Source organism: Eutrema salsugineum, unplaced genomic scaffold, assembly GCF_000478725.1.
Source record: "Eutrema salsugineum unplaced genomic scaffold, Eutsalg1_0 scaffold_1, whole genome shotgun sequence".
NCBI classification, from domain to species: domain Eukaryota; kingdom Viridiplantae; phylum Streptophyta; class Magnoliopsida; order Brassicales; family Brassicaceae; genus Eutrema; species Eutrema salsugineum.
In genome coordinates this window covers 3,250,189-3,277,752 of record NW_006256909.1, presented here as the reverse complement: position 1 = coordinate 3,277,752, position 27,564 = coordinate 3,250,189, and the positions used below count along the sequence as shown (strand labels likewise).

The 27,564-nt window shown below is 36.1% G+C and overlaps 7 protein-coding genes across 8 annotated transcripts; 5 read left to right on the top strand and 2 right to left on the bottom strand.

Moving 5' to 3' along the window:
* Positions 1–571: 571 nt before the first annotated feature.
* Positions 572–2,111, bottom strand: LOC18029961. Its single transcript, XM_006412421.2, has 5 exons — positions 1,956–2,111; positions 1,588–1,828; positions 1,056–1,140; positions 791–857; positions 572–646 (listed from the first exon to the last, which is right to left on the bottom strand). Exons 1-5 carry the CDS (start codon positions 2,109–2,111, stop codon positions 593–595), a joined length of 603 nt encoding a protein of 200 aa, XP_006412484.2. The 3' UTR covers positions 572–592.
* A 1,067-nt stretch (positions 2,112–3,178) lies between these two features.
* LOC18029960 lies at positions 3,179–6,407 on the top strand. The gene is made up of 6 exons (XM_006412420.2): positions 3,179–3,377; positions 3,528–3,660; positions 3,760–3,863; positions 4,255–4,399; positions 4,480–4,623; positions 4,714–6,407. Exons 1-6 carry the CDS (start codon positions 3,337–3,339, stop codon positions 6,238–6,240), a joined length of 2,094 nt encoding a protein of 697 aa, XP_006412483.1. The 5' UTR covers positions 3,179–3,336; the 3' UTR covers positions 6,241–6,407.
* Positions 6,408–7,470: 1,063 nt separating this feature from the next.
* On the top strand, positions 7,471–10,898 carry LOC18029959 (probable polygalacturonase At3g15720). Its single transcript, XM_024149873.1, has 8 exons — positions 7,471–7,605; positions 7,700–7,840; positions 8,464–8,637; positions 9,180–9,387; positions 9,495–9,585; positions 9,928–10,036; positions 10,140–10,247; positions 10,624–10,898. The coding sequence occupies exons 1-8, from the start codon at positions 7,471–7,473 to the stop codon at positions 10,891–10,893; spliced, it is 1,236 nt and encodes a 411-aa protein (XP_024005641.1). The 3' UTR covers positions 10,894–10,898.
* Positions 10,899–12,330: 1,432 nt separating this feature from the next.
* LOC18029958 (probable polygalacturonase At3g15720) lies at positions 12,331–14,527 on the top strand. Of its 2 annotated transcripts, XM_006412418.2 has the most exons (8): positions 12,331–12,393; positions 12,502–12,642; positions 12,771–12,941; positions 13,036–13,243; positions 13,385–13,466; positions 13,700–13,808; positions 13,899–14,015; positions 14,150–14,527. In XM_006412418.2, the coding sequence occupies exons 1-8, from the start codon at positions 12,331–12,333 to the stop codon at positions 14,525–14,527; spliced, it is 1,269 nt and encodes a 422-aa protein (XP_006412481.2). The 2 variants fall into 2 exon arrangements, with proteins under 2 accessions (XP_006412481.2, XP_024005642.1); XM_024149874.1 differs by lacking the exon at positions 13,899–14,015.
* A 1,056-nt stretch (positions 14,528–15,583) lies between these two features.
* LOC18029957 (probable sugar phosphate/phosphate translocator At4g32390) lies at positions 15,584–17,183 on the top strand. Its single transcript, XM_006412417.2, has one exon. The coding sequence runs from the start codon at positions 15,741–15,743 to the stop codon at positions 16,791–16,793; it is 1,053 nt and encodes a 350-aa protein (XP_006412480.1). The 5' UTR covers positions 15,584–15,740; the 3' UTR covers positions 16,794–17,183.
* Positions 17,184–18,531: 1,348 nt separating this feature from the next.
* On the top strand, positions 18,532–20,629 carry LOC18029956 (adenine nucleotide transporter BT1, chloroplastic/mitochondrial). The gene is made up of 3 exons (XM_006412415.2): positions 18,532–19,376; positions 19,654–19,815; positions 19,976–20,629. Exons 1-3 carry the CDS (start codon positions 18,822–18,824, stop codon positions 20,450–20,452), a joined length of 1,194 nt encoding a protein of 397 aa, XP_006412478.1. The 5' UTR covers positions 18,532–18,821; the 3' UTR covers positions 20,453–20,629.
* A 647-nt stretch (positions 20,630–21,276) lies between these two features.
* LOC18029955 (cellulose synthase A catalytic subunit 1 [UDP-forming]) lies at positions 21,277–26,998 on the bottom strand. The gene is made up of 14 exons (XM_006412414.2): positions 26,661–26,998; positions 25,829–26,024; positions 25,560–25,732; positions 25,232–25,346; positions 24,935–25,124; positions 24,521–24,787; positions 23,880–24,225; positions 23,659–23,796; positions 23,432–23,557; positions 23,070–23,282; positions 22,687–22,954; positions 22,415–22,611; positions 21,976–22,326; positions 21,277–21,864 (listed from the first exon to the last, which is right to left on the bottom strand). Exons 1-14 carry the CDS (start codon positions 26,739–26,741, stop codon positions 21,277–21,279), a joined length of 3,249 nt encoding a protein of 1,082 aa, XP_006412477.1. The 5' UTR covers positions 26,742–26,998.
* Between the last annotated feature and the right edge of the window lie 566 nt (positions 26,999–27,564).

Sequence of the window (27,564 nt, the reverse complement as noted above, 5' to 3'; positions counted from 1 at the left end):
AACTAACCGAACAAAGCCATAGTCTAGCCGTAACTTTGTGTAGAGTGCAAAATTATTACGCTACTACCAAACTGGATTGATAATATTTAAGAAGATAAAATATTTTACAGCATTTTTTTTTCTCATCAGACCAAAAAAGAAACATTTTGAAATTCTACGACTATATTAATTATAAATCATCTTTAAGAATTAAGATTGAGACTTTGACAAAAGAATACAACTTTTTTGTTGTCAGCAACAAAAGATTACAAATTGATTTTGATCGAACAAAATGATCGTTGTCATATTATCCAAGATTCTAAGGAAATTAAATATTTTAATTTGATTGGACACGGAAATACGTAAGTTACTGGATCAAGGAATTTGATTCTGCCCCACAAATAAGGCTAAGGTGAGATCTTGGGCCGATTTCGACGGTCATAATCAAAGCAAGAACATGGACAATTAAAGAGATCTCTGTTTAAAATGGATGAGGAATGACAGACGGACTTTCGTTGTAATTTAAAGACTAATTGAAGTATTTCAATAAACCAATCGTATATATACTTTTTATTTGCTCTTAAGGTTCCATGCATGTGACTCTTTAATCAAATTATATGTACAAGCCTTCTTCCTCCCAAACATCAACAAGAAAATGCACCATGTCCTGTAACATTTCATCATCATCAATTTTATGAATTTTCTTATCTACGAGATATCCAAATCCCAGATGAAGAAAAATCTAAATAATATCTTCTATTACAGTTATAGTGTCTTGACTTTTGAGCAGGAAACATGAATAATCAATCACCTGAAGAGGTATCGGTCTAGGAAAAGGCTTGTTTGTGCTCAATAAGCTATCATATGTCGAGTTCCAGCTGAAAAAAATATCATAAAGTATGAATTAGATGTACGAGTTTTCATCTTAGCATTAAAGAATTTCGATCTTCCAGTCATATGTTAAACGTAGAAACAAGTACTTTATTATTATTATTTTTTATTTGTCCGAATATTTAATAATACAAACTCTAATAAACAACGAATTTTCAGCTAGAAGATTATTCATTGATTGTCACCTTATTGCAGGTTCTAGAACTCGGCATTGTTGGCTGGTTCTGCATTCGCGCCATTGTTGTCTCGTTTGGTTCCATAGAGCAAGCCCTTCAATGAAAAGGAACGAAGAAGTATTTGTTTTTGGGGGGCATAACTGATAAGTAATAGTACTTGCTTCTGTTAAGGGAAACTTAAAGCAAAGTATCAAATGTAGATGAAGGATGGTAAAGCTAACGTAGAATTGCGTTTTTAATTAGTATAATATTTGTGGTTTTATATATGCATATGCAAATCTTGTAATAACGTATGCAGCTGATTTAGACTTTGTTGATTGATTGCGTTTGCTATAATTATGCTTAATGACTTTTTAAATTTGTTTCCAATGTACTTAACTGGCATGTAGACTCTGCACAAAGACTATATACATGCAATGAATGGAAGATTTTGTTTATGTAAACTTTTCTATGAAATATGTTTTCCATTTGTTTACAAACGAAGTTGGCGTTGAAAACAACCGAGAGGGCTTAGAACGCCAAAGAGAGATTGAAGAGTTACCATGGTTTACAAATTCGGTAGAGTTGCTTGTGCTGCACGGAGGATCAAAAGGTGGGTTTAAAGATTGTGATCGAATCGTGATATTGTGGTCCATATCACATGTACCTGTGCTCCAGAAATCATCTGATGAACCACAACCTTTTTTCACAACCTTCCCTTGGATTTTGAGTCCCTTCGATGGCTCGTCGACTTCCACAACTGAAGACCTCCCACTTTTGCTGTATCCGAAACAATTTAAGCTCTGTACACAAAATCACCATTAGTATATAGATAAGATAAACATTTCATCACCTTTTGCTACGGTTTAATATGTTTGATCTATATATATGGGGGAAAAAAAAATCAATTTGGTTCTCAGGTTGGCTCACATTGATGATGAGAGTTTTGCATTTTGATCTTAGAGATTCCATGAGCCAAATAGGTAGAGCTTGGAAGTAAGCTGCCAGGAATTGGAAGAAAGAGCAACAACTCGTCTTACTAAATTGCGTTCGTGTTTTTGTCAAGAATGAAGAACAACAACACATTGCTAGCTTATACAAAGGACACAATGAACATAAAAGAGAGACTAAAATTGGGAGCGCCAATTAAGAAAAACTAAAGAAACGGGAAGCATAGAAGTATAGTAGGTCTCATAAGACAAGCAAACACACTTAAGCACCAAAATATTCCATAGGTTAGAACTTCGAAACAAGTAAGGCATAATGACATTGTTTAAGTTGGTTTAGTAAAAAGTTTGTCTCTGGCCTTATTTTTTAGTAAAAGGCGAAAGAATAGTTCGCTATTTGCTCACCACATGTCTCTGGCCCTATTAAGTACATACATGATACATTCACATTAATTAATAGAATCTAGAAAGAAAGAAATACAAACAAACAAAAACTTTTTACAGCTTCCAAAAGAAGGGTACTTTTAAACCCTCATTCGTTATTATTTTTATTATAGATTTCTTTACTTCTTCAGGGTAGTCACAGTTTTACAGATAAAAATTCGTGATTCGTGTAATATGATAATTTAATTTATTTGCTAATGTAGTTGCTGTGACATATTTTACAGATGAGACTAATTATTTTTTTTGGACGGGGAGCAAGCAATAATCATTTTTTATGCATTCACACTAATTTTATTCTTTCTAATCAAAAACAAACTAAATTATAAGTACATGCAGAAATGGTTTACGTTGAAAGTATTACCTAATTACAAAAACACGAAATTTCAGCATTAAGTCGTTAAACATTTTGGAGCAAAAAAAAAAAAAAGTCTTTGAACATCGGTTATCACTTTATAAAAGAAAAAGCTGTGAATTAAACCCGTCGGTGAGTAAATTCCTTTATTGGTGCAGGTCTACATAATCCATGCAATAGGGGTGGACCCAGCTGTACCAGATCATTTCCACCCAATTCCACTAACAGCTGCTAGATGGTATTGATTTGATTCCTCATCAACTCCTCCTAATAAAAGTCTATAACCAAATAAAAGGAAAGGGAAGCATTAATATAGTTCCCAAAATACCCTTTATAACGTTAACATTAAAAAGGTCAAACGACGTCGTATTGAGAAAGGACTATAGTCACCACCATGTTCTCCACAGCTTGAGATGCGGTAGCTTCCATTTTTGAAACCATAGCAAAAACAACAGAAGCAAATACGCTCTTTCTCTTTCTCTCTCTCTTGCTCATCGAGCTTCATTTTCCGGCGGATCACATTCGGAATCTTCACTATCTTCGTTGCGGAATCAGAAGAGATCAAAAGATGTTTGATGGTCTCTTAGGCCGCGGGTTTGCTCCCAAAGGGTTTGTCTTCTCTCTTGATTTGCTCATCCGATTTTCGCTCTCTGAATCTATTTTCCGATTTTTTCTCTTTATCTTAAACTTTTTTTTTAATGTGCACATTTTTTTTATATTGGGTGAATTGATTTTTAATTGTGTGATTTGGTTCGACAGAAAACCACTGATAAAACTGACTAAGAATCGGATCGATGTTCTTCGGAGGAAGAGAACTGCGACGATCAAGTTTCTGAAGAAAGATTTGGCTGATCTGATCTCTAATGGCCTTGACGTCAATGCTTATAGCAGGGTATAAGTTTTGTTTCAACTTTTGATTTTGGGTTTTGTGTTAAGATATCCTTGAGAATCAATATAATTCGGATTTTTGTTTAATGGTCGCTTTGAACAGGCTGGAGGGCTTCTTGATGAATTAAGACATCTCTGGAATCTCGACTTTGTTGAGAAGACCTGCGATTACGTATACAAGCAACTCTCTACGATGCAAAAGATGGAGTAAGTGTCAACGTTTTTTTTTGTTTGAGGTTCCATGTTAGCCTAATCTTTAATATGTGTGACTCTTTTTTGCCATCCACCTAGATTCAGGATATATCTCAATTTCTCCTTTAAGTATTTTATGATTTATGAGTAGTTGTAAGTTGTAACATACTCTGAGTAGATGAGAAATTTCTTTGCACATTCTCTGCCACATCAACTTGTTAGGTTCTTTATTGAATATCTAGAACGAAAGTCATTACCTCATATTTTGTCATTTTCCTATTCACACTGTTCCTGTTTACTTAGTAATGTGAAATTTGTTATGTGGCTTAGTGAAACATGAAGTATTTGTTTCTAGGTAGAAACATGGTTAGGTTTATTAGTTGATTTGCGCTTGTGTTTTTTCCAGGGAATGTCCAGAAGATTGTCGTGAAGCTGTGTCGTCGTTAATGTTTGCAGCCTCTGGATTTTCTGAGTTGCCTGAGCTGCGTGAGCTGAGGCAAATGTTTCACGACAGATACACAGATTCACTTGGATTGTTTGTCAACCAAGAGGTAAGAGTTTTTCTATTGTATCCATTTCTCAGTTAAAATCATCTGGAATTTTATATCGCATGCATGGTTAAATCTTGTAGCTTGTTGAGAATATGTCATCAAAGCCCTTTTCTTTGGAGAAGAAAGTGAAGTTAATGGAAGATGTTGCATCGGAGTTCTCTCTTCGTTGGGATTCTAAAGCTTTTGAGAAGAGGATTGTGAGACATAATAGTACTTCAGTAAAGGTATGAAGATGACTGATTTGTTTTAGGTGACAATGAACTGAAATATTTGGAAAGAGACTAAATTATGATATCTCTCATGGACATGAACAGGAGACCCCAAAAATCACTTACAACGAGTACAAGCCTGTAGATGGAAACATGGCCTTGCCATCAGAAAGAAAAAAGGCTACCGCATCAGAAAGAAGAGATCCATTGTTTCAACCTGATAATTATCAGAACGGTATCAGAGGAAATCAGCATGGGCTAACAACTAAAGAGAAGCCAGATAATGTTTGTCAAGCCTCCAGATTGGAAAGCAAGGACAATAGGGCAGAGAGGAAAGAGTACTATGTGCAACCTAAGCAAGAGTCTTCTATAGAAAGACATGAACCTATATTTAACGAAGGCGACACTATAGTAATGAAGGTCAAGCGTGAAAATCAGAATGGGCTAACATCTAAAGAAAAGTCAGATAATGTTCGTCACGCCTCCAGATCGGATAGCAAGGACAACAAGGCAGAAAGGAAACAGTTTTATTTGCAATCCAAGCAAGAATCTTCTAGAGAAAGACATGAACCTATTTTCAACGAAGGTGACACTATAGTGATGAAGATCAAGCGTGAGAATCTCGTTCAAGGGAATGGACAAGGAAATGGTGAAGCTGATGCGCCTAAGAAAACAGAGGCGACAGAGAAACCCAAGCCTAGCAGCACCAAAAGAGCTGACAAGTTAGTCCTCGGCTTTAAACAAGAGAGTTTCTTTAAAGGATACAAACATGAGAATCATGAAGAGCATACACCTCAGAAAGTGGAAGATAACATCTCAAGACCTCCAAAACCAAGTAGTAAATCGAAAAGAACAGAATCTATTGATTCAGGTCGTAGACACCGCAATAATCAGGAGAGCAGAGAAAATGCTGTTCCTGTGGAAGAGAGCACAGAAAAAGACTCATCTGGTGATAACATCAAGGGTGGTGAAAAAGAATATGATCATGCAAATACAACAAGGAAAATTGAGGAGCGAGAAACAGAGAGAATGAAATCATCCTTCTATCAATCCCTTCCACCTCCGTATGTTAAACCAAGCGGTAAAGCAAAGAATGAAAAAGCTGAAGATAAGAAGGTTGCTGGGATAGAGAGAGGAAATGAAGCAGGTCATCATCAAGTGAATGAGATAGATAGTCAATCTCTGAAACGAAGATCCAGTAGAAGAAAACACATTCTACAATCGGTTGGCGATAATGATGACACAAGAAGCAGAAGAAGGGAAAGCTCAAGAAAAGGCCTTCAAGTCCTAATCGACGACGATGACAAGGACAGCGAGGAAAAGATGATGGACAAACTTCTAATGCATTACAGTAAAAAACCTTCAAGTTACGAAGAGAACAATGTGCATCAAGAATCGAAAAGCAGGCGTTCACATAAAAAAAATGCCGAATGTGAAGAGATGATGATGAGTCACCAGCCTGCTCGGTCACGTTCTCTACCCAGTGAACAGTTTGCCGGGCCATCTGAACCGACAAAAACGTTTGCCCGTGCTTCCTCATTTCAGCCCGAGCGTGAAGCTAAGCACGTTCATCCAAAGTTACCGAACTATGATGATTTGGCTGCCAGATTTGCAGAGCTAAAAGGAAGGTAAATAGTTGAAAAGTTTATGCCTAGAAACATTGTATGAGATATAATATTCATAGTTACACATTTTTCTCTTCTTCATAGTTTCTTCCTTTGTCCCAATATTGTATTGCATTGCTTACAACTCTAAATCGGAGAGAGAAGGCACAATGAAATTGGAGAGGTTTAAAATTACAGAACTTCAAGTGCAGTGTTTTCAAGAACTATGTTAAGCCTTGCATCTACATTTTCGGCTCTCCCATGTCTTTTCTTTCTGGCCTCCACGCCTGCTTGTGCAAGCAGAATTAAAAAAAAAAAAAAAAATTTGGGACCTTTATAGTATTAGTCATTGGGCTTCATTATGCATACATAAGGTTTAAAACAGTGTTGCTACGAACAAGGTTGATCATGTTTCAATTTCTTTTTTTTGTTTGAACCTTTTCTTTTCATTATAAACTTCCCAAACAAAATTTGTTAAATTGAAACAACGTTAAAGCCAAAGAACATGACAAACTCAATTACAATAATTATGAGCCTTTCAGGGCCTCCACGTCAGTATTACCCATCTCTGGAGCAAATAACTTATTTTATACAAGAAGTATTCTAAAAATTGACTCTTCCAATTGTTGCATATACCCTCTAATTGATATATTATAGATTTGCATTATAAATGTTAAAAAACTATCTAAGTTATTAAAAAAAAATTTAGTTATTGATAAATATATTAGATATGTCAAACAGACGATATTAATAAAAATCTCTGAATAAAACAGAAAACTAATACTTTCAATTAATGTTTTAAGTTTTATGCACAATTTTTTTTTTTTTTGTCAACATCCAATTCATCAACTGTCTAACTTTGACTAAAATCTTGATTTCTTCATGTATATTATTATCATTATCTAATTGAAGCTTTTCTTTAATTAGTTTCTTAAATATATCAGATTGTGTCGGAAACGTGGGCATTTCTCTTAGAACTATTCTAAGTACACAATTTGGAAATCTTAACAAGTAATCAAAAGTATCGTAAAAGTTTCGATTCTCAACTCTATATATTCACATATATATATAACACTTATAGCATGTAAAACTCATCCAACTCTACTATATATCGTAATCTATATAACAAAATTTATCTTCAAATCAAAATTAAGCTGGGGACAAAATACTCTCTTTCTTTCATTTGATTTTCTTTTATCATCATCTCATTATATTGAAACATTTATAATTGAAGTATTTCAACTAATTTTCTTTTACTATGAAGAGTTTGAAAATACTGTTCTTAGTGATTATAATTGTATCGTACCATTTGAAATCCGGAGATGGCCGGAGGATTCTAAGCATCAAGGATTTTATAACCGATACTAACCCTACGAACGTTGATTATTCTCAAGTAATTGTTTTGTTGTTTAGCCTATTTATCCACAGCTAGAATTATGGTAAATATTTTCATTAGATATTGACCTTTTTTTTTTCTAAAAAAAAAGACATTTCAAGAAGCATGGAAAGGGTTATGCGAAGATGAAAGGTCTGTCGGGTCCGCGCTAGTGATACATGAAAACGAAACATACACTATACAACCACAACTGTTTAAAGGTCCATGCGTATCTTCTTACATTCACATTCAGGTACTTTGAAGCTGTTATAAAATCAATTGATTTATATGAAGATTAATTCTTGCAAAGCATGTTTCTTTTAACGAGCATATAAAAATGTTTATTTGCTGACCAAAAAAAAAATGTTTATTTTAAATTTTAATAAATAAATAGATCATTACGTACACATCAAACCAAACAATTGATACTAATAGATGATGATATTGATATTACCATTTATACATACAAATCATTTGTTCTAATTAGACTAGAGATTAAAAACATCTGGAGTATAATTTGTTTAGCTAAAGATGTTGATATCAATCTCAAGATGCAAACATGTATATCTTTAATCTAAATATAATTAAAACATTAATAAACTGCAGAATATAAAGTGTTCAAGTTTATAAGTAACCTTAACACATTAAAATAAAAAGATGGATTTTAAGAAAATATAACTAATACAATAATATTATCGAAAATCTTATTTATTCTCATATATAAACATGTAAACGTCTTGAACTTTACATGGTTCGTTTCATGTTTAAGCTTTGAAACCCAACTTTATTTTGCTCATACGTATACATTTACTCATATACACGATTCAGATTATCGCATGCATGTATAATTCTTTTTTTTTTCGTGGGTAAGAATAGATTGATGGGAAAATCGAAGCGCCAAAGGCATACGGAGAGTGGAAAAACACAAAGAATATTGATAGTTGGTTATGTTTCAAAGATGTGGAAGGTCTCTTCCTCAATGGCTCTGGTACCCTTCATCCCCATGGGGAAGCTTGGTGGCCAGCTGTTAGCCATTCTAATCGACCTAGAGTAAGTCATGCCCCACACAATCTCTTTTTTTTTTTTTCAATATATATATATATAATATATTTGAATAAGAATAAATAGTTCTAATAAGATTTTTTTATTGCTTATAAACCTCATATTAAACTTAGAAAACTATGTTTAGTTGGTCATTAAATTTTGTTTTTTATAAGTGCTAATGAAAAAAAGATTCTCTTGGATATAGAAATTGAACATGATCACACGAAAAAATGACTATTTAACATTTTTAATTAAACATAATTTAACAAAGAATGATATAATATACTGCATTATTGCTTATTGTTTTTGTAGCATATTGTTTCTGTAACAAATCCAGATGGTATAAATAATTAAGAAAATAAAATATAAGTATATTAAACTTGGTTAATTTTGAAAATCCCACTTTTAGTAGTAATTTGTTCAAATGAAAATATCATGATTATATTAAACTAAATATATCATTTTATTTTATTTGAACCTTTAATATATCAGTTTAGATATATCATTAATAATATTGATAACTTATTACGTCTTGTTTGCATTTACAGACAATTAGTTTTAAGGCATGCAACGACATTATATATAATGGACTAACTCAAATGAATAGTCCAAGAATTCATATTTCAATTGTTGCTTGCAACAACGCAACTTTGTCAAATCTTCATTTAATCGCACCCGAAGATAGTCCAAACACCGATGGCATCGATATTTCTATGTCACATAATATCCATGTCTTAGACTCCTCTATCCAAACTGGTATTTTTTAATTCTTTTCATTTGAATGTTATTCAGGTTTTTTTACATTGATTGAATTAGAGAAAATATGCTAAAATTGTTTTGATTTGTTGGTCTTTACATGTTAGGTGATGATTGCATTGCAGTAAATGGTGGGCGTGGTGGTTCTTCCGATATCAATATCACTCGTGTGGCATGTGGTCCGGGTCACGGTATCAGGTTTACATATTTTGAAGTTGTTTATAGAGATTTAACCAACAAAACTTACGTATAGAGATTATAATTCATCAATTTTAAGTATATGATATTATCTGAAATTTGCCCAACATCAGGCATTTCAAAATAATGTGCATACACGATGAAACCTAATATCTCAAAGAAACTTTGATACTTATTTAAAATTACTAGTTCAATTATGCTGGATTCAATTTATTTTTGTACCCATATATATTAATATTTCACTATTTCAGACGAAATTAAATGATTCGATATATTTTTTATAAGACAAATTCTTTTTAAGCATTAAATTGTTTACTATGTGAAATTCAAAACAAAATGCAGCATTGGAAGTATGGGAAAAAATGGGGAAGCTGACATAGTTGAAAACGTGAACGTAAGAAATTGCAGCTTTTTAGGAACTCAAAACGGGGCGAGAATCAAAACTTGGCATGTAAGTATTTCCTTCCTTTGTAAAGAAATATACATATATATATATACAATACATTTATACATATTTATGTATATCATATTAAGTTTTACATTTTTTTTTGTAGGGTGGAGGAGGGTTAGCTAAGAACATTTTGTACGAACACATTACGTTGACAGATACTAAATATCCCATAATCATCGATCAACATTACTCTAACGGTGGCGACGTAGAGGTAACATTTAAACTTTACAATCGTTTTTATTTTTTTTATCGTTTTTATTAAACATAGATTTATTTTCTTGGGATTCAAACATTTATAAAAATAACTTACTAATCAAATTATATGAGGTATACATAAACCGCTAATAAACTTAAGTAAAATCTACTATATCATTTACACCTGGGATTTGTTAACCATATCTTAGATGGATGGTAAATCATATTAACAATTAGTTAAAATTGGAAAATGCTTCATCTCTTTAGTATCTTAAAATCACGATGCACGTAAAAATATAATTTCACATTAGCTTTTTGAGGTATAAATTTTACGGCTCAGTTCTTATATTTTGAATGCAAATATATTGATATATATGTGACTAACCATGTAGGGGAATGCGGTGAAAGTGAGCAACGTAACATTTAGACATTTTGAAGGGACCTCCGCAAGTAAAATTGCGATAAAATTAGACTGTGACGAAACTGAAAGGTGTCATAATATCGTGATGGAACACATCAACATCACATCTTCATCACCGGTTAAGAATCTCACTACATATTGTAAATTCGCTGATGTGCTTGCTTCATTCGTCAATATCGGTATCAATTGTAGTTCACATAAAAATCTTTCATATTTGCCATTGCCTCCGCCTTTTCATTAAATTATTTAAGGTCTTCCTATAAGTTATTTTGTTTTTTGTTTAAATTTTTTATCTATTACAATTTTAACTATATGGATATATTATTATTGTATATCAAAGTTGCGATGAGCCTATATGTCATTAATTAAAAGTGGACGAAAAACTGTTGTATTTTAAACAATTGAAGACACGATGTTTCCCTTCCACACACTCGTTTATAAGACCACATGGTTTCTCCATAAAAATGTACTACAGACGAATTCTATTTCTCTTCTCAGCTTACTTTCTGGTCATAGTGTTAATGATTTGAAATATTTGAGTCTTCGAATGCTACGAGTTATTACTTGAAGTGAAACACAGTGTTTTAGGTTTATAAATAAGTAACTAAAACATTTTTCTCTTCTTCATAGTTCTTCCTTTGTCTTAATATTATATTACATTGTTTACAACTCTAAATCGGAGAGATAATCACAATTAAATTGGAGAGGTGTAAAATTTCAGAACTTCAAGTGCAGTGTTTTCAAGAACCATGTTTCTACGTTTTAGGCTCTCCCATGTCTTCTCTTTCTAGCCTCCACGCCTGCTTGTGCAAGCAGAATTTTTTTGTTAAATAATTTTGGACCTTTAGTATTAGTCATTGGTCATTATTAGGCATACACAAGGTTTGATCATGTTTCTATATATATATTTTTTTGGAACCTTTTCTTTTCATTTAGGATTGAAATGAAGTGTTTTAGGTTTATAAATAAGTAACTAAAACATTAAAAGAAAACATGTCCCTTTTGAATTTTGATAATTACATTTTTAATCCTCTTTGGAGATCTATCCACAAGAATGCTACCTTTTTTATTCTTTCCAAGAAATGCACATTACATGATATTTTTGTATGCCACAGACAATTATATTACTATATGTAGTTTATAATATAAGTTCAACAGTTTGAAATTTTACATATTTGAATAGGTGTTTCATTTAAAGTATTAGCAAATAAATAGCAAATGCATCCAATGCGTTGAACGCATATTAACAAAGTATATTAAGTATGTCAACCCAATACCAATAAGATAGCATATAGTAACTTTATATATTTATTCAAATTTATTTACTTCTTTAACAAAAGAAGAATTTCGTGTTTCTTTACAAATGTTTGCAAGTAAGTAATCAAATTTAAAATTTACAATATGTATATGGACTATCAACTCTACGCTTGTATAAATACATACAACTTACAACACACCATCTTAAGATTAGATTTGCTAAAAAGAATAATATAACCATTTTCTAATTAATTCAGATAAAAATGGTGAGACACTCCCTCAAACTTCATTCGTGTATTTCATTGGTTTCTTTTTGTTTAAGTATATACAATAACAGTTTTCGCATTGTTATTAGGATTTCGAGTTACTGCTTTCGGTGCTTTTACTAACATCGTTCTATTTGCAAGACGGAAATAGTCAGATGACTCTAAGCATTAGAGATTTTCTATCCGATTCTGATCATACGAATGTTGATCATTCTCAAGTAACTGTTTATACAAATTATTTTATTTTCTACTAATTCTTCAAAAAAATAAATTATTTTCAACTAAAGCATTAAATCAATATTTGATATATAATGCTTATGAAACAGGCGTTTCAAGACGCATGGAAAGCGCTATGTGGAGCAAAGGAGAATGAGGCAAATTCTCTTGTAATTCATGCCAACGAGACGTATACCATACTACCACAATTGTTTCAAGGTCCTTGTGTATCTCGTAATCTTCATATTCAGGTATTTACTAAAAATGATGTTATGGATTAACTCATTTATTTGTAAATCAACTTGTTATAACCTCTTTGCCAAAATAAATAGTCACATTTATAATTATTTATGATTTATTTCTTTTTTAATTCTGCAAGATTGATGGAAAAATTGAAGCGCCGACAATGGTAAAAGGGTGGGGAAGCAAAAAAAGTGAATATTGGTTATGTTTTGAAAAGGTGACAGGTCTTGTTCTCAATGGATCTGGTGTCCTCAATACACATGGAGGAAATTGGTGGTCTTCTGTTGAGGTGTACTCCCGACCAGAGGTATGTTGAAAAACTATTCAAGATGCTGTTTTAAAAGTATATATGCAATATAAAACATTATGATAGATTGATGGTTTTATCTTTGCTTATTCAGGCAGTGAGATTCTTTGCGTGTAATGACATTATCTATAATGGAATAACTCAAATGGATAGTCCGAAGAATCACATTTCAGTTCTTAATTGCGTCAATGCAACTATTTCAAATCTTCGCCTAATCGCCCCTGCAAACAGTCCAAATACCGATGGCATTGATATTTGCCTTTCACACAATATCCATATTTTCGACTCGTCAATCGAAACCGGTATTATTATTTTTTTATAAGAAAACAAAATAATTGAAATATACCGAATAAATATTTATCATGAGATAAATTACAAAACTTCCTTCTTCTTCTTCTTTTTTTTTTTTTATAAATTATATATATGGTTTTCCTACATATTAGGTGATGATTGTGTTGCGATTAACGGCAGCTCGTACGATATCAACATTACTCGTGTGGCATGTGGTCCGGGTCATGGCATAAGGTTCACACATATATTTTGTTTTCATAACATTAGACCAGTACATGTTAAAAAGTTTATATATGATGAAATGAGATCGATTTCAACAGGTATACTAAATATATAAATATGTCGAAATATATTAATCCGATGGTTAAGGTTGACGTTTTGATTTTGATTTTGTTTGGTTTTACTAAATAAATTTATAACTGTGTTTGTTTTTGTTTGGTTGTCTTTTGTATTTTAAAATAATACAGTATAGGAAGTTTGGGGAAAGGAGGGGCCATGGACACAGTACAAAACGTGAATGTAAGAGATTGTACCTTCAGTGGAACGGCGAATGGCGCAAGAATTAAGACCTGGCCTGTAAGTTTTTTTTTTTTTTTTTTTGGAGTTAAAAAACCATAATATACATAATATAAGATATATAACTGATATATTACATTATTTTTTAAGGGCGGACGAGGGTTTGCCAAAAATATTTTGTACGAGAATATTACGTTGATAAATGCCAAATTCCCCATCATCATCGATCAACACTACTGTGATGGTGGTTCCTGTAAACCAGCAGGGGTAATTTTTTTTTTTTACAATAGTGTTTTATATACTATATGGAATATGAAGTGATATTATCTGTAAGCTGAGTTTTTAAGCCTCGAAAATTATTGAAAGTAGATAAAATATCTTCTGTTTTGAAAATTCTTCAGGGCACTGCGGTGAAAGTGAGCGACGTGACATTCAAATATTTCAAAGGGACATGTAGTGGAGAAAGTGATGCAATAAAACTAGATTGTGACAAGAATGTAGGTTGCGATAACATCGTTATGGAACACATCAATATCACTTCTTCATCTCCGAAAACGCTTCTCCACGCGTTTTGCCAATTCGCACATGTAATTAGCCGCTTTGTAAGCATTGATATCAAGTGTGACGCTCATGATCATAAAGATCCTCAACCTCCATCACCGTTTCCTGCTCTAGCTCCGTCAACACCATATGCAAAACCTCCGTCGCCGGATGCTCAACCTCCAACACCGATTGCTCAACCTCCATTATTCAGCTTTCCTTTTCTATACTTTGATTAAGACCTTTCTTGTTAAGTTAGGGTCGTATTTGCTTTTGAAATGTGATTCAACAAGTTAAGAATTTGTTTTTTTGGTGATGTTCATTTACAATACTATATGCTATCATACAAGAGAATACTTTACTTAGCAAAATAAATGAAGAAGAGAATTACTTAGATCCATAGTTTTATGGGTTAATTCTAGTAATGAACTCACAATAAAAATGTGAAATTCATAAAAGAGATACAATTGAGTTATTGATTTTACATAAATCCTATGTTATTCGTAGGCGTAGCCCGTAAAAAACAAAGAACTAGTCACAAAGCCCTGAGCTCAACTAAAAGAAAAAAAAAAGAAGAAGAAGAAGAAGAAGATAAGAGTTTAAACCAAACAGTGTCGAGATCTGTGATCTATGTGTTAGGCGAGACTATGAAATATTAAAATAAAGAGCAAAATACTATTATAGGTAATGTTGACAACATAGTAGGAATTATTAACGTCAATTTGTTTTTTCAAATGGCATTTTTGTAACACCATTGACCAGCAATAACACAAGACTAGGCACATCAAATGTTATATATACATCAAAAATAAATAAAAATTGATTTTAATAAATAATTTATCTAGATAAGTAATTTTTGCTAGTTTTGACAGGTTAGTGCACTTTGAATTAAACACAAGTGAAAAATTTATTGAATTCGATTACTTGTGTGCAACGAATCTTCCCTAATCACTGAGTACAATACTAGGATACGATTCAATCACATAATGATTAACAGAAACATGGACTTGCGAGAAATCGTTACCGAAAAAGTCTATTCACATTCAGAATCAATCAAACGTTGTCGTCTTATAGATATTGGTTAGAGATCTTCTACACTTCAAATTTCACATTGCAGTCGTAGATTTTGGAAATTAGGCAGATGTTATCTAACTAAAAGTGAACATTCATTTTCAAACGTTGAAAAATAAAAAAACAGGGAGGGAAGGAATACATAGTGGGCCCACAGTTAGGCCCATTTAGTCAATAAAAAAACGCCTTTAAGCCACGTAGCATAGCACACAGTCACGCCAAACCTCTCTCCACATTAGACCCAACAACAAAAGTCTCTCACTCTCTCTCTCTGTCCCCTCAAAATCAAAAATCACCACAATACACTGCGCCCTTCTAACCTGCGCACCCTCCCCGTCGCTATCCTGCGCACCACCTCCGTCCTCCTCCGCCGAAGCCACCATGGGAAAAGGCGGCGCACTTAGCGATGGAGTGATCAAGAAGATCGTCCTCTCGTACACCTACGTGGCGATCTGGATCTTCCTCAGCTTCACGGTCATCGTCTACAACAAGTACATCCTCGACAAGAAGATGTACAATTGGCCTTTTCCGATCACACTCACCATGATCCACATGGCCTTCTGCTCTTCCCTCGCCGTCCTCCTCATCAAGGTCTTCAAGGTCGTCGAGCCAGTTTCAATGTCTCGCGAGACCTACATCAGATCTGTGGTCCCGATCGGGGCCTTGTACTCACTCTCCCTCTGGCTCTCTAATTCCGCTTACATCTACCTCTCCGTCTCCTTCATCCAGATGCTCAAAGCCCTAATGCCCGTCGCCGTTTACTCAATCGGTGTCCTCCTCAAGAAGGAATCGTTTAAATCGGAGACGATGACCAACATGCTCTCGATCTCCTTCGGCGTCGCGATTGCTGCCTATGGTGAGGCTAAATTCGACACCTGGGGAGTGATGCTTCAGCTTGGAGCCGTCGCTTTCGAGGCAACAAGGTTGGTTCTTATCCAGATCTTGCTCACTTCTAAAGGAATCAACCTTAATCCCATCACTTCACTGTATTACGTTGCTCCCTGTTGTTTGGCTTTCCTGTTCTTCCCATGGATCTTTGTAGAACTCCCGATTCTCAGGGAAACGTCGAGTTTCCACTTCGATTTGATGGTTTTCGGCACTAACTCTCTGTGTGCGTTTGCTTTGAACCTCGCCGTGTTCCTCCTCGTTGGGAAAACATCGGCGTTAACCATGAATGTGGCTGGTGTGGTCAAGGACTGGCTCTTGATTGCCTTCTCGTGGTCGGTGATTAAAGACACGGTCACTCCGCTCAATCTATTCGGATACGGGCTTGCGTTTTTGGGTGTTGCTTATTACAATCACTGCAAGCTGCAGGCTTTGAAGGCTAAGGATGCTCAGAAGAAGGTTCAGCAGAGTGATGAGGAAGCTGCTGGGAAGCTGTTGGAAGAGAGGGAAAGTGAAGGTGCTGGAAAACGTGATGAAACCGAAGACTGAGTTTGATGATGAAAGGTTTGTGAATCTGATGAATGTGTGAAATTTCAGAGAGGAATAAGAGCTGATGGGATTAGGATGATTTTGGTAGCTTTGGAGGGAATTTTCAGCAGGATTTTGCACATCTTCGGATCGGATCACTACTTTGCTTCATCTTTTTTTTTTGTTTTAGGTATGATCGTCTTCGTCTTCTCATTCTTCTGTTTTTGAGTTTTATTTACTTGAAGCCATGGTTAATTAATATTTACATAGTAATTTGATGGTACAATGTCTTAGTTTATGTTTTAAAGTGTACCACACGAACCTTATGGTCTATGGAGTTTTCTTTTGTCTTCCTTATGCATCTACTATGTTGGTAACAGTTGTTCAAGTAGTTTACTTTATTTCCACTAAGATCATGTTTGGTTCTTCGTTATTGTCATTACAAGCTCTAGTGCTAAATGCGTACAATGAAAATCGAAATAGCCACACAATCTTTTTTCATTTATGCCAAAACTTGGGTCATTCACGTTTTCACCACAGTAAAATTAATACTTCTTTTACCATGGGAAATTTGACTCTCTCTCTTTTTCTTCTCTAAAAGGTTGTACGTCTTTCTCCAACATCCTTGAACATCATGCTCTTAGTGTTATCTAAATGAACTCGTGTCAACGACTTTTAATCAACCCCATATCGTATCAAGTTGTCTTTTGTACTTGGAAGTACGAAAGATTTTTGAGTTGACTCCGATGAACTTTCAAACAGCGATCGTTTGTGTCTCATAAAGACCTGAAGTGGGCCTAAACCCAACCCAATTGGTGTCACACGACAATTTGTCCATTCGATGAAATGTATAAAGTTTGTTACGTAATTTGAGTCTTTGTTTCTCCTAAATTTAGTTGCTTGATAGAGTGACTAGTGGCACCTAGAGGGATTACTTTGGAAGAGATCAATAATGCATCAAGGATAAAATAATCTAGCTCATTCCTCTAATATTTTACTTAATGCTTCACATGATGGTTGATCAAAAGAAGTAAGCAAACAAATGCTTCTTTTATAAAGCGTCTCGGTGCTAGGGTGCATTACAGACAACAATCACATGCTCTTTATTACAGGGAGCATAAGTGCATAACTAAGCATTGTATCACCTAAACTTAGACAACAATCACACGCTCTTTATGTTTGTGTGTGTGCACAAACATAACGAACAAAGCATATCAAATAAGCAAACGGTAAATGTGGATCTCTAAGTGTTTCCACCCAACTTTTCGTGTAAGTTGATTGAAATGTGTCTACGGGCTTTTCTTTTGTGAGTATTAAATGCTTGGATGAAAATTTACTAAACTTCTCAGTATTCTCTCTAAAACATGTGTACTAGTATTTTTCCAAAACAAAACCTGAAAATGTTTTAGTAGTGTTTTTTAAAAGTTCTCGTTACTTTGTAGAATTTCAAATGCATTGCAAAGTTAATAGAGTCGTTCATTATTACTACTTTTTTATAATTCAGCACGATTGAGTTTCGGTTTAGTTTGTTCATATGCGAAAAATATAACACCCAGTCACTTCTTCTACGGCGTTACGGCTCTACATTTTAATGTCGGCAATTATTTCGTGAGATTCTAGATTGGTAGAAATTAAATATTAATATCATAACCGTATTAAATTAAGAAAAATTTGGAGTATTATTTAAAAAAAAACAAAATTAGCTGCAAGAAAATGAAAAAAACAAAAAAAACCTAAACGCAGTCTACGTCCCACCCACTGACTCCATCTACCTACCCACCCAAAAAGGGCAAAAAAACAGCAGCAATATACTCGTTAAAACCCTAAGCTCAACGAAAGAGACGACCCATTGACTGAGAGAGAGATATAACAGACAGACTCTCTCTCTCTCGTCCTCTTCACACGATTCTCCTCACACCCATTTTCGCAAATTTCATTTCTTTCAAACGAAGATGAGTGGCCGTGAATCGTGACCATCATCCTCTGTAAGCTGTATCGTCAAACAAACTAAAAGATCATTACTTTCCGCATCAGAAGCTTCTGATTAGTATGGGGAAAACCGGAATCCAGTTGTTCGACGATTCGAGAAATGGGTTTTTCTCCGATTTCGATTTAGCATGCTCCGATTGGAGCCTAAACAGCGGAACTTACCACCCAGTTGGTGGGTTATTCGCGAGCGTTAACCAAACTAATCCATTCGGATCCGGATTCGGGTCCGGATCACTCTCTTCTCCGAGCAGAGGCAACAACAGCTTATCTGCTCAGCTCAATGATCTCTACACCAAGTATATGCCTGGTAAAGAGGAAGAGGAGGAGGAAGGAGTTAATGGCGAGAAGAAGAAGAAGAAGAAAGGTGCCCTGAAACTGAAGTTAAAGATCGCTAATCCTTCGTTGCGGCGGCTTTTAAGCGGAGCCGTGGCCGGAGCGGTCTCGAGAACGGTGGTTGCGCCGTTGGAGACGATCAGGACGCATCTCATGGTGGGAAGTGGCGGGAACTCCTCCACCGAAGTGTTCGGCGATATCATGAAGCATGAAGGTTGGACTGGTCTCTTCAGGGGCAATTTGGTCAATGTCATTAGGGTCGCACCTGCTCGAGCCGTCGAGGTACCACAATGAATCAATCCATAAAAGTCTTTGTTTAGGATTGAAATGTTGATTGAGCAAGTTTTTGAGATAAAAAGAATCTCTTTTGGATGTTTGAATTGGATTGTCAATTTTTCTTGACCATTTCTCTTTTATACTAATAATATCCTGTTGACTTTTATCTCTCAAAAGTCTTCTGTTGGTTGAAACTGTCATATGGCGAAATGATGAGCCTTTTGTTACTCTTTTTTTATTAAAAAAATTAAACTTTCTTTGTTTCCAATCTTTATATGTGCAGCTCTTTGTATTCGAGACAGTAAACAAGAAATTGTCACCAGAAAATGGAGAGCAACCAAGAATCCCAATCCCAGCTTCATTACTCGCCGGCGCTTGTGCTGGAGTTAGCCAAACCCTCTTGACTTACCCTCTTGAACTAGTCAAGACTCGTCTTACAATTCAGGTTTGGCTCCTCTCGGTTCTAAAAAAAAACAACTACATTCTTAAAAAATGAAATGTCTTTTTCACAAGAATTCAGTCAGATATTGTGCAAAAGTCAAATGGATTTGGACTAATACTGTTTTAGTTACGGCTCATTAAACTGTCTTTCAAACTAATTGCAGAGAGGTGTGTACAAGGGGATATTCGATGCATTTGTCAAAATTATACGAGAGGAAGGACCCACTGAACTCTACAGGGGTCTTGCTCCTAGTCTTATTGGAGTTGTTCCATATGCAGCTACAAACTATTTTGCATATGATTCCTTAAGAAAAGCATACCGGAGTTTTTCAAAGCAAGACAAGATTGGAAACATTGAGACTCTTTTGATAGGTTCTCTAGCGGGTGCACTATCGAGCACCGCGACTTTCCCCCTCGAGGTGGCTCGGAAGCATATGCAGGTGGGAGCGGTTAGTGGGAGAGTTGTGTACAAGAACATGTTAGACGCTCTAGTGAGCATACTTGAGCACGAAGGTATTCTCGGTTGGTACAAGGGGCTTGGACCGAGTTGCTTGAAGTTGGTTCCTGCTGCTGGAATCTCCTTCATGTGTTATGAAGCTTGCAAGAAGATACTCGTCGAGAACAACAACCAAGAAGCCTGATTGTGGAATTGTATTGGACTCTCATGGCGATTTTTAGGGTTTGATCAGGGCAACACAGAGGGTATATTAGGATTCTTAGTTCCAAATTTATACCACTTGAGATTCTTACAAATTACTACTGTCAAGGGGATTCCAAAAGATTCATTCTTTGTTTTTCTCTATGTTGTTGGATTCCTGATTGATCTAATTCTTATTCAAAATAAGCTATAAGAGTTAACACAAATAATTCAAAACTTTAATATACTGAAGAACTCCCACAATGACAAAGTTTCGTTAATGCTCAAAACTGAGAACTTTCAGAGATTCAAGCTACACTACCAAAATGCACAAAACAGAAGACGGAGTAACTATATAGTTTTAGAAATAAATTGTAGTTTAATCAAATACAAGGAGAGAAACTTGGCTCTCCGTGTGATAACGAATTTAATAATGATTTGGCTCTTAGATTCTTGAACAAAACGTTTGTATTAAAGTGAAAAGCTCCAAGATTACAAAAGTGTGAGTCTGAACAAGGTGAAGCAAATAAATATTTATGTATATAAAAAAGAAAAGAATAACAACAATTATCATTTGTAGACTCTATGTATCATTTGGTTTCCACATCTTCTTCCCCACTGGAAAAACTATAACATACAAAAGAGATAAATCATCACAACAGTGACAACTACCAACAATTTCACAACTCTCGGGCTACTCAGAGAAAGCTAATCTTGGACAATAAATCACCATCACCGCCCATTTCACTGGGTTTTTGGGGTTTAGAGGATTTGGAATGTCCCATTGCGTGTTTCCAATATATGCACACAAACGTATATAAATAGAGTCTAAAAGACACCTCCTTGGCCATTGAAGTTGTTGGCATTGGGAGTGACGGAGACAAAGGGATTGATCCTGACCCAAAGCAACGAAAAGATGGAGGCGAGAAGAACAGACCAGACAATGACGATGGTCGGCGTTCGGTTCTGTCTTCCCAATAGACCTTTCAAGAACGGGTAGAGATGTGCAATGACCCATAACGCGAAGAAAAGCTTCCCGAAGAGCGGACCCCACGATTGGTATCCACTGTTTACAGCATAAGAGACACCAGCCACAATGCCTATGAGGTTCACAAGTAGGACGGTGGTTGGTGGAATGAGAAGAGCTGTCCATTTGAAGATGTAAAGCTCTGCGAAATCCCCATCTTCGTCCGAGGCTTTGGACGTGACAGTGAAGTTAGTGTCGATACCCGCAAGAACCTTGAGTAGACCTTGGAAGACTGCGAAAAGATGAGCGGATGTGCCACCGATGACCCAGAACTGCTCGTTCCTCCACCAGTCCTCAATGCTCACACCGCTCCATCTCAGCTCCAGGATTCCAGTCACAGCAATCGAGATGAAGAGTAGAATGAACCAAATACTCGCATAGTTGCTTATCTGCAACAATGTTGTTATAGCTTTTAAAAACAAGATGATGAAGATCGAAAAAAAGAACTTTCACAGGATGGTATTTAAAAAGTAGATAAGAGTGTGGTCTGTTTTACGAACCTCGGGTATGATGAACCTGTCGGTGATGAGGCAAAAAGCGGGAAGGATACAATAGGCGATGAGAGGGATGGCTGTAATAGGGTAGACAATGGTGTTGATGTACGCGAGTCTCTCCAAAAGTTTCAACCTTCCGGTGTAGCCATACCAGATAGGGCAATGTCTGCTCAGAAGAATCTCGATAGATCCCAATGCCCATCGAAGAACTTGGTTCAAACGATCAGAAAGATTGATTGGTGCAGATCCCTTGAACGCAGGGCGTGGAGGATTGCAGTAGATCGACATCCAACCCCGGGCATGCATCTTGAACCCAGTAAGAATATCTTCTGTCACGGAACCGTAGATCCAACCAATCTAACAAAGATGCCAAATAAGATGTCATCAGAGAGGTGAGAAAGAGAAAGAGAACAGAAAAGTCTGTGGCTGCATTTGAAAACTGTACCTCTTTTCCCCATTCAGTCTTGTCCTCGTAACCACAGCTTATAACATGAATAGCCTCTTTGAGAAGAGTAGCGGGATTGGTTGTTGGTGGAATGCCACCTTGTTCCATGAAGGTGGCCGCAATAAATACCGGCGATTGACCAAAACGCTTCTCTACACTCTTTTGGGACATTAGAATAGACCTCTCATCATCATATCCTGCATAAACAAGAATCGTAAGCTTATAACATTACATGAAGAAGTGATGTTATTAAACAATCAGCGCAATCAAACCTTCAAAGCCCTCCTCGATGTCTTCCATATTGAAAAGTGGAGCATTCGAGTCACTTCTGTTGATGCCTCTCCTTTTTTGATCATAGTTATACTTCTTGCTGTTCTTTCCTTTCTTCCTTGACCCGCAACAGCTCTTCACAATAATATTAGGTTCTAAATCTTCCTCCGTCAAAACAGGATCATACCCATATAGAGCTTGCCTATTGAAACAACAACCAGTACCCACATATACTGGACCCTGGATACCATCTAACCCCTTCAAGTTAATCTGCCCAGGATAACAAATATCAGGGTCAGCCCATAGCAGAAACGAGTATATCCAACAAAAATATGAACAAGCGAGAAACAAAAGATAGTAGAGTGAATGAGGGAGTGAAACTCACATCAAAGAAGACGATATTCCTGTTGGCGTATCGATCATGCAAATCAATACCGTCAAAACGTTGTGGGAACTGGACATAGCAGCACTTCTTTCCATAAGCAGGGTCCATCATGAAACACATGGCTTCTTTAATAGCCTTGCTGTTGTTAAAGTAGTGATCACAATCGACGTTCAGAAGATAAGCTCCATTCGTAAGAACAGCAGAAACACGGATCTGTCAATGTGAAGAGAAGCTAAATCAGGACAGATCACATTTTCCTAGACGAAAGAATATGAAGCGAAGGCTGTACAAGGAGAAGTTTCCTAGCCACTGAACAAGAGAACAAAATAGAGGACACAGTAGGATTTTGAAAGCTAACAAACCAAGGCATTCATAGCTCCAGCCTTTTTGTGGTGTTGAAATCCAGGCCGCTTTTCACGAGAAACATAGATAAGCCGAGGCAGCTCATTTCCATCAGTATCCAGACCCCCACTGTGGCCTAAGAACACCTGAAATTGAAACAAAACGATGTAGCGTAAACAAAATGTCCTGAATTATTCCCTTGTAGGTTATTCTTTCTGGACTAATCAAAGTGATTGCCTCGTTGTACCTGTATCATTCCAGGATGATCTCTAGTGTTGTTACCAGGCCAAGGAGTACCATCCTGCATTGTCCAGCCTTCTTCAGGGATTTTCTGTGCTTTAGCAACAAGTGCGTTGATCCTCACCTTAAACTCCTCATACTCTCTCTGTCATTACAAGCCAAGTAAATGTTATGAGTCAATGTCTAGTTTTCCTAAGGGATAAGAAGCAGATGGACTTTTTAAATGACCTTCATAGCTCGTCGCTCTTTAACAAAAGAAGGCTGGATCTTGTCCTTCAAGTAATCTATCTTCTGGGCAAAATAGAATTCTGGGGCCCTGGGTTCAATGTTGAATTTCTTGCAAAATGGTACCCATTTCTTTGCGAACTCAGCAGTTTCAGAAAGGGATTCGAACGTAAGCATAGCCGAACCATCATCTGAGACATAACAGGCTACTTTATCTACCGGGTAGTCCACAGCAAGAATCGAGAGAACTGTGTTTGCTGTTACAAGAGGAGGCTCTTTCAGTGGGTCCACCGTACTAACAAACACATCAACAGGAGTTAGCTGTGATGGTTCACCGTCTCGATCATATCTACAATAAGAAAACCAAAATCAAACCATTGGAGATAATATGTATACTAACTAAACTCTCTTCTCATCAAGCACTTCCTTAGGCATGATTCTCATAATCTAGTCTAAAACTTCACATTCCAAGTATATCACAGAAGGTAATTTTATAAATAATTTTCAGATTTGCAGTTAATCACAACCTTCTTCATAATGAAATTAAATTTACAGTGGAAAGTCAACTATCAAAACTATGGAAGAAGGTATCAATTTAGAACCAAGAAAATGAGATAAGAGTAGGATGCATAAACTTGACCAACCTTATAGCGAGACGGTCAAGATAAGTCTCCCTGTTAATGGGGTACCATTTGGGAAACTGATCAAGAAGCCAAGAAAATGCAAACCAGATCTCACAAATAACCGAGGTCAACCACAATGGATATGCATTTTTCACTGGGTGAGTTGTACGATATTGCAAGAAGAATCCCAAGATGATAAGCCGGAGAATGATCACAACTCGATAAGGTGTCAGATGAGAAGACGGGATAGGCACCACACGACTCATAGGAAGTCGCGTATCATCAGCCCTGAAAGTACGAGATCCAATATTGAGTGGAAAAACAAAAAAAATCTCAAATGTGAATAGAAGATACTTCATTATGTCCAAATGCACATTGCAAAAATGCAACGAAACTAGAGCATATAAAGCAAAAAAGACACTGGGTTTAACTTACATTTGGAGTTCTTCACCGTTGGAACCAGTTCCTTCAATTTCTCCTCCTTTCCCTTCATGGTATTTACCAGTCATCTGTAACATATTCTTCTCCTGCTTCAGCTTCCAACCTTCAACCCTTTCTTTCCAGTCAACATTTCCAAGCCCATAAGAGTTCAAGTCTTTCGACGGGTCCACGATTCTTACAGGGACTGCAATTTCAGAGGGAGCTATCAGTTACAGTACCCAAAAAGTTGTAAATGAATAGGAATCACGCCTAACGAAGGCCTGGTGCACAAAGCAGAAATTTAAAAATTACCAGGTTGCCTTGGGTCGATATATGGAGATGAAAGAGCATTCCTGTCAGGAGGCCCCAAAGGACCTGATGTAGTTCGCACAGATTGTGTATCAGGCGTGCGAATTTCACCAGAAACCTGTGTATAGAAAAGGTTAAGAACCTATTAAAAACAGACACAACGAACAATATAAATCATAATTTCTGCACTTGGAAGAACATGTATTATCAGAAAACTTTACTGTTAATATTGTTCAATCTAGCGTTGATGTGAAAAGCAAAAATGAAAATGTCCCAATCTAGAGATTTCTTGAGTAGTATAAATCCTCTAGACTATTATGTAGGTCCCTACCGTATGGCCATGGGTGAGAAGAGGAATTGGTTGAGATTCATGTCTAGAGGACGAAGAAAACTCTTCACCGTGGCGTTGGCGTCTCGCTTTGTTAGCTCCCTGGGTGTAATTGAACTCATTTTCGATGTCATCAACATCATCCTCATCTTCATCTCCTTCAACACGAGGACTCCCTGCAACATTCAAAAAGTTGTTCAACACATCAGCAACGAAGACTAAATAGAAAAATCCATATGGAATGAACACAAAAAAAAAAAAAGACAACTGACCCCTGTGTCGTCTGTATCTAGTCTTGCATTGCGGGCAGCACTGAGTTCCGTCTTTCCTCTCGTACTCATAGCAAGGCCGACACACCGGGAAGGCACATTCATTGCAAGCCACAAAGACATCTCCAGTTTCAGCGAGCCCAACATCATCACCACAGATCTGACATATCTGACCATTCATATTCTTCAAAGGTTTGGGCTGCAGTTACACCAAAGTTACAACATTGTTAGTCATCGAGTATTAGATACTATCGGAACAGACCAGTACGGATCTAAATTCCAAAACAATCAACGAGAGCCATCTCCGAATCAATGCCGATCTGAATTAAGGCGAGTCACAGTCATGGCAAAGTAACAATACAGGAAATGTGGCCCATGCGTGATCTAACGAGATCTAGATGAGCTAGAAATTCAATAAGTAAAGTACTGGACTTTGAGAGCCAATAATAAAAGAAGCTGACGAATTAAATCCTTGGATTAAGAATCTAAAACTGAAATCCACCGACACTTTCCGTAAGAGGAAAGAAAAGATGCGGCATTAGTTCATAGATCCGGAAATGATCACTAATCACAACTATTGAAGTCTTGGAACAGAAAAGTTTCCATTTTTCAGCCACTTGAGACTAACCCAACTACACTAACAGAAGTGAAATCTCAGTGGAAGATCGGAATCTGAGTTTCCATGATCCAATTTTTGATCCAAAAGACATAATACAGAAGAGAAAATTAATGGAGAAATCTTGATGAGATCTACCCATCAAAATCGTAAGCAATGAAAAACAAAAACACCAAATGAAGAAAAGAAGAAAACTGAGAAAGCAGAGATGAAACTAACCCCGCCGTCAGATTCGTGACGGATCCGAACGAGCTCGTTTCTCCGGTAGGATCCGGCAACCAAGCCGGCACTGGCCTCCATCGCTGATTAATGACTGAGGTCAACGAGAGAGATTTACAAATTGAATTTGGAAATTCTTCGCCGATTCAATACGGCATCTCGAGAATCCTCTCCACTAAAAAGGATGTTCACACTGACACTCTCTCTCTATATCTATCTTTCTCTGATCCAAGCTTCCTCTTCAACAATCGGCTTTACCTATTTTATCGCAGAGTGTTTCTATTTTTCTTATTTTAAAATGACAAGTAGATATTTCACCGACGGAGACGATAGCCTCTTCCTCTCCCACTGTTCGGCTCAGCTCGGCTAAGGTTGTCTCACTGTTTTTAAAGCCGAGCCGTTAGTTTCTCCCCCACTAGACGCGCCAGCTACTATGTGACGTGGCCAAATCTTATTGCAAGAAAGAGACAGGACAAAACAAATTATCATTTTTATTTTTAAAATATAATCCACGTTGTTCGCTGGTCACAGCCTGTTTCTCTTATTCGCTATATCACCTGTCGGTGGACACAAAAACTAGTGTGATAATAGGTTCAAATTGTTAGCTTCAAAAGTTGTGGGCGAATTTGCAACCAGCTAAAATGTCAATATTTTGTAATTTATAGCCAGTTTTTTATTAAAAGAGGTAAGCAAAAAAATATACATACCAAAACCAACTCCGCAACGAATTATATTGGAAGGTTACCATTTGTCGGAAATTTGGCAAAAAAAAAAAAAAGGAAAATAAAGATTTGTCGGCAAACATCAACAATGATAAAATTATAAGAATGTTGGAGCATCAAACAACCTACAATATAATGCAGATGTCTTACGTAAGTAACTACTTTACCATATTGCGGGTAAA

Excerpts from the sequence above, each read along its gene's own strand:
- LOC18029961 (XM_006412421.2), bottom strand. The coding sequence starts at position 2,111 with ATGTGTTGTTGTTCTTCATTCTTGACAAAAACACGAACGCAATTTAGT. Across the intron at positions 858-1,055 it reads GTTCTAGAACCTGCAATAAG|CTGGAACTCGACATATGATA; the intron begins GTGACAATCAAT and ends TATTTTTTTCAG. Across the intron at positions 647-790 it reads CTAGACCGATACCTCTTCAG|GACATGGTGCATTTTCTTGT; the intron begins GTGATTGATTAT and ends GAAATGTTACAG.
- LOC18029960 (XM_006412420.2), top strand. The coding sequence starts at position 3,337 with ATGTTTGATGGTCTCTTAGGCCGCGGGTTTGCTCCCAAAGG. Across the intron at positions 3,378-3,527 it reads CGCGGGTTTGCTCCCAAAGG|AAAACCACTGATAAAACTGA; the intron begins GTTTGTCTTCTC and ends TTGGTTCGACAG. Across the intron at positions 3,864-4,254 it reads TCTACGATGCAAAAGATGGA|GGAATGTCCAGAAGATTGTC; the intron begins GTAAGTGTCAAC and ends TGTTTTTTCCAG.
- LOC18029959 (XM_024149873.1), top strand. The coding sequence starts at position 7,471 with ATGAAGAGTTTGAAAATACTGTTCTTAGTGATTATAATTGTATCGTAC. Across the intron at positions 9,586-9,927 it reads GGTCCGGGTCACGGTATCAG|CATTGGAAGTATGGGAAAAA; the intron begins GTTTACATATTT and ends AACAAAATGCAG. Across the intron at positions 10,037-10,139 it reads CGAGAATCAAAACTTGGCAT|GGTGGAGGAGGGTTAGCTAA; the intron begins GTAAGTATTTCC and ends TTTTTTTTGTAG.
- LOC18029958 (XM_006412418.2), top strand. The coding sequence starts at position 12,331 with ATGACTCTAAGCATTAGAGATTTTCTATCCGATTCTGATCATACGAAT. Across the intron at positions 12,942-13,035 it reads AGGTGTACTCCCGACCAGAG|GCAGTGAGATTCTTTGCGTG; the intron begins GTATGTTGAAAA and ends TTGCTTATTCAG. Across the intron at positions 13,244-13,384 it reads CGACTCGTCAATCGAAACCG|GTGATGATTGTGTTGCGATT; the intron begins GTATTATTATTT and ends CCTACATATTAG.
- LOC18029957 (XM_006412417.2), top strand. The coding sequence starts at position 15,741 with ATGGGAAAAGGCGGCGCACTTAGCGATGGAGTGATCAAGAAGATCGTC.
- LOC18029956 (XM_006412415.2), top strand. The coding sequence starts at position 18,822 with ATGGGGAAAACCGGAATCCAGTTGTTCGACGATTCGAGAAATGGGTTT. Across the intron at positions 19,377-19,653 it reads CACCTGCTCGAGCCGTCGAG|CTCTTTGTATTCGAGACAGT; the intron begins GTACCACAATGA and ends TTATATGTGCAG. Across the intron at positions 19,816-19,975 it reads AGACTCGTCTTACAATTCAG|AGAGGTGTGTACAAGGGGAT; the intron begins GTTTGGCTCCTC and ends AACTAATTGCAG.
- LOC18029955 (XM_006412414.2), bottom strand. The coding sequence starts at position 26,741 with ATGGAGGCCAGTGCCGGCTTGGTTGCCGGATCCTACCGGAGAAACGAG. Across the intron at positions 25,347-25,559 it reads TTCTCACCCATGGCCATACG|GTTTCTGGTGAAATTCGCAC; the intron begins GTAGGGACCTAC and ends TTCTATACACAG. Across the intron at positions 24,226-24,520 it reads CTTGACCGTCTCGCTATAAG|ATATGATCGAGACGGTGAAC; the intron begins GTTGGTCAAGTT and ends TTCTTATTGTAG.